Source organism: Orycteropus afer, unplaced genomic scaffold (genome assembly GCF_000298275.1).
Source record: "Orycteropus afer afer isolate SDZICR_OR568_19922 unplaced genomic scaffold, OryAfe1.0 scaffold00033, whole genome shotgun sequence".
Classification (NCBI taxonomy): Eukaryota; Metazoa; Chordata; class Mammalia; order Tubulidentata; family Orycteropodidae; genus Orycteropus; species Orycteropus afer.
In genome coordinates, this window is record NW_006921620.1 from 16,511,273 (window position 1) to 16,516,399 (window position 5,127).

A 5,127-nucleotide genomic window follows, 5' to 3' on the forward strand; every position below is an offset into this window, starting at 1 on the left:
TTTTTTTCTGTGATTCAGAAATACTGGGAATGGCTAATGGGGTTCTCTGCAGTCAAGGTGTTGGCCAGGACTATAGTCTTCTTAAGGCTCCTTTAGGGAAGAATCTGCTCACATCAGCGGTTGTTGACAGTATTTAGTTCTCTTGGGCTGCTCGACTAAGGGCCTCAGTTCCTCACTAGAAGCATCCCTCACTTCCTTGCCTGTGAGTCTCTTTACAGGATAGCTCACAATATAACAGCTATGAGTTAAGTGGGACAGCATGAGAGGTGGATGAACAAGACAGTTTCTTTTAACATAATCTTGGAAGTAACTTCTCATCACTTTTGCCATACTCTTTTCATTAGTAGCAAGAAGTCACTAGGTCTAGCCCACACTCAAAGGGAGGGAATTACACAAGGGCATGAATGCCAGAAACGCAGGAATCATGGGGACCCATCTTTGAAGCTGCCTAGCACAGTGCATTTGAGGAAATAAAACTAGAGGCAGAGGAACTACTTAAGCTATTATAATAATCCAGGTAAAGGATATGGAGATTATTGTAGATGTGTCATGGAATGGGAGGGAAGGTGATGGAGGCAATAAATATTTAGGATGTTAAATCATGAGAACTTGTTGATTTAGAGCATGGGAGTTATAAGGAAGAAGGAAGAATTAAGGGTGCCATCTAAATATTCTTGATTCTTAAATAATCATCTATCTGTAAAATATTTTTACTAGAAAGTGATGGAAACTCTTGTCCACATTGAGCTTTTTCATCTTCATTAGCTTTCATTCCCGCCTATATTTTAGTCATCTAGACTTGACCTTGACATTGCTTTCACTGTTTTTTTTCCACAATAGCCAGTTGTTGTTGTTGTTAGGTGCCATCAAGTCGGCTCCGACTCATAGCGACCCTGTGTACAACAGAACGAAATGCTGCCCGGTCCTGTGCCCCCTTAGCCAACTTCAAGCAGTAGAGTGGTGGCTTACTACCTTGACTCATTGGAATCACCTGAAGAACCTTTTCAAAATGTAGATATCTAGACCTTCCCTCAAAATTCTGGTTCAGTATGTTAGAAATTAAAACTCTAAGGTGAATTTTCTAAGGTGAATTTGATGTGTAGCTAAGTTAGAAAATGCCATTAGCATCACCCTAACCATTACAATTAGCAGTTGTTATGTTGCATTTAATCATCCATATATCCTAAAGCAGTAATTGCCAAATACTGGTTGAAGACTAGCTACACCATCAGTTCATGCAGACTTTTAGGCCCTGTCTATTCACTAGGTCTGTGGTAATGTCTAGGTTTCTGTATTTTTTAAATAATGAAACAGGACTGATGTGTTAAGCAGGTTGAAGTATATTTTATAAATGGACTGAAACAGCATATTAGTTTTGTTTGTATCTTCTTTAACAGTTCTGTTCAGATAAATGCATAGAAATATGAAGGATCAGTTGGAAATACTGGCTTTAGAAATTACCTTGGAAGGTTATAATCTTTGGAGTCATGTTTCAAATAGTGGTTGAATGACTGCTGTGTTTAGATTTTTAGATGGTTTAGTGTACTAAGTATTATAACTTTAGTCTGCTATACACTAATACTGTGTTTTCTCTAGTTCCTGTATTTTAGATAATGGTTTCCTGATCAAATTAAAAATTTGGAACAATGACTGGGTTCTTTTTTTCATTCTGATAAATTTTATTATATTCTGTATTACTTTATTGCAGGATGGGATTGTCAGAATGTGATTTTAACAAATTGGTTTTGTTCCTTTTCTTTAGTGTCATTCCTCTTCTAAGAGAATCTGTTGGAATATTGATGCAGAGAACTCCTCCCCTGTTGGAAAATACTCTGCCTCAGTGTTATCAGAGGGTAAGGTTCAGAGCTCCCAGGCAACTGGATTTTATGTTGTTTTTAAACTGTTAGGGTTTTTAACTTTTACAGAAATGGGTACCATGTGTGAATAATTTAGTATTTCTTCCCAGATTGAATGCTGACCATGAATGCCATTTATGTAAACCAAAACAAAATCCTTGGAAAATATTGAACTTTACTAAAGAAAATGTGGTAAAAATTTGTCCTCATCTAGAAATTGAAGGTTTCTTTCAAAATACAGAATATGAATAGCAGATGAGATAAGCATTTAGTCAGCATATATTTTTTGAGCTCCTGCTTTGTGGCAGACATTTCCAGGGTACTTGAGATGTCATGGTAAACAAGACAGACATCATTTCAAGGCACTTAAAGCCCAGTGGGGATACATAAATATATAAATAATTACAGTAGTAAAAATAAAACAGGGTGATATGATGGGTGGCTATATTGGATTCACTGAGGAAGTCATATTTAAGTTGAACTTTGATGACAAGAAGGAGCCAGCCATATGAAAATCTTGAAAAAGAGTGTTCCAGGCAAAAGAAAATGCTTATAACAAAAGTATTATGGCTGGAACTAACTCAGTGTGCTTGGGAAGCCAAAAGCTACTGTGGCTAAAGCATAATGAATAAAGGGAAGAGTGGCTTGTAAGATTGGAGAGAATGGCAGGGGCCCGATCAAGCAGAAGGTTTGGTCATAAAAGAGGTTTAGATTTAACTGTAATTCAATGGAAAGCATTGGAAAGCTTTTAGGTGGGGAAGTATCATAAATTTAAGTTATATTTTTAAAAGATTATTCTGGTGGCGTAGTGCCTAAGGTATCTGACTGCTAACCAGAAGGCTGGTGGTTCAAATCTACCAGCCACTCCTCAGAAGGAAGACTGGGAAATATGCTTCTGTAGAGATACTGCCTCGGAAACCCGAGGAGGAGTCACTATGATTCGGGACCGACTTGACATCAGTGAGTTTGGTTTGGTTTTGGTTATATAAAGAAGAAATTCTAGGGAGGAGGAAAACTTTTTTGAGATTGTGAATTCTATCACTTCCTAAGAGTCTACTTCATGGATTCTGTCCTTTATTTCCTTCCTTCCTTATTTCTTGGGCCTTTCTTTTTTTAAACTTCCTTAGCACATTTGTGTTTATTCTTGTTCTCTGATCGATAAGTTTGAAACTGAACTTTCCCAGCTTCTGTCTCAGCTGTGCCCTATAAATTTTGATATGAGTACTCTATACATAGCAGCTCAATACATACTTGTTAATTAAGTCAAACATTCCCTCCTGTTTTTAACTAGCGAGTCTGTTAACTGACATTGCACAATAACCTAAGTGGGAGAGGACACTTATATTTTATTATGTTAATATCTATACTTTATATTTTAGGTGCAGCAGTTGCAAGGTGTTTACAGTTTACAAGAGCAGCATTTCTGGACTTTATGTTCTGACGTTTATGTTGGGACCTTGAAATTAGTGGTAGCCCCTGATGCTGATGCAAGGTGGATTTTAAGCCAAACGCATAATATTTTTACTCAGGTATGCTATTTTATTCACTTCTTTTGAGGATCTTGAGATCTACTACATACATTAGTTTTAGAAATATTTAATATTTAAACATCTTAAATATGTACTACTACATTATGAAGTAAAGCTTTAATTTTTTTCAACCACAGAGATAAAATATGGGAGAACCTTATTTTAGTTAATACTCTTACAGAAGATAGTTCCTTTTTTTTCTTTAATGGTTGTACTGATTTGCATCCCTTCAAGAGAAAGTATATTCTCCTTTGAGAGGCACACAAGAGGTACAGACAACAAAGATAAACACTTTTGAATATACAATATTGCATTATCAGTAGTAACAGACATTAATACACAGGCAGATACATAGGTAGACAGACTGTGAATGATCTGGGCTGTCTAGACAAAAGAAAACATACCCATGACCACATATGAGTTTCGCAGATGACTATTTCTACAGTGTATTTATATGTGTTGTAAGAATGTCCGTATAAATAGAACTAGCAAGGGGCAAGGTTATGGTAACTTCTTAGCCACCCAGCCACCTTGAGGGAGAGAGTTGTTGGACCTGTGGGCTTGGAACCATGGTCTTGGGGAACAGCAAGCCCAGTTGGCGTAACATACTACACAAAAACATTGTTCTACATCCTACTTTGGTGAGTAGCAACTAGGGTCTTAAAAGCTTGCAAGTCACCATCTAGATGCAGCAGTTGGTCTCTCCTCATCTGGAGCAAAGAAGAATGAAGAAACCCAAACACACATGGAAACAGTCCAAGGGACTAGTGGACTATGCAGACTTCAGCCTACATGACCATGACACCAGAAGAAATAGATGATGCCCAGCTACCATTGTCAACTACTCAGAAAGGGATCGTTGTAGGAGATACTGGATAGAATAGGAGAAAAATATGGAACAAATCCCAAAATCATAAAAATGACCAGTCTTAGGAGCTCTGGTAGCATAGTGCCTAAGGCACTTGACTGCTAACCAGAAGGCTGGTGTTTCAAACCCACCAGCCCCTCCTTGGAAGGAAGGTTGGCCAATCTACTTCCGTAGTGATGCTGCCTTGGAAACTCAAGGAAGGGTCGCTATGAGTTGGGTACAACTTGATGGCACATAACAACAACAACAACAACAACAGGTCTGATAGAAACTGGTGAAATCTCTGAGACTATGGCCCCTAGTCACACTTCAGCCCTGGAATTGAATTCACTTCTGTGGCTTCCAGCCAAACAAGAGACAGGCATATGGGGTGAACATTTATACTCGGTAACTATACTCCTTAGAATAATCAGTCATGGGTGATCAGAGGGCAATACTTGCACAGGGAGATCGCTCACAGGGTGGGAATGCATAGGAAAGAAGGACACAGGAGGAAGTGGGAAGAGAGCTGTCACATCATGAGGATTGCATTAAATGTCATGCAACAAAATGTACATGAACTGCTGTATGGAAAATGAATTTGCTTTGTAAATTTTTACCCTATCACAATTTAAAAAAAAAAGAGAGAGAGAGAGAAAGTAGATTCTCCTTTGCTGTATAGTTTTTATAAGACATTTGATGCCATTTGAAACCAAGAATTCTAAAATAGCATTTGGAATAAGAATAGTAGCTTTCAGTGCCTTTGTTGTTGTTATGTGCTGTCAAGTCGGACCTGACTCATAGTGACCCTCCTTGGGTTTCTGAGGCAGTATCACTACGGAAGTAGATTGCCCCATCTTCCTTCCGAGGAGTGGCTGGTGGGTTTGAACCACCA

General features: G+C 38.2%; 1 protein-coding gene across 1 annotated transcript in view; it reads left to right on the forward strand.

The window, feature by feature from the left end:
- Positions 1-5,127, forward strand: part of SLC30A7 (solute carrier family 30 member 7) — a 103,222-nt gene that overhangs the window by 93,238 nt on the left and 4,857 nt on the right. Inside the window, exon 11 of the mRNA XM_042780306.1 lies at positions 3,236-3,385. Coding sequence (XP_042636240.1) covers positions 3,236-3,385 — 150 coding nt within the window. The remainder of the gene's footprint in view (positions 1-3,235; positions 3,386-5,127) is intronic.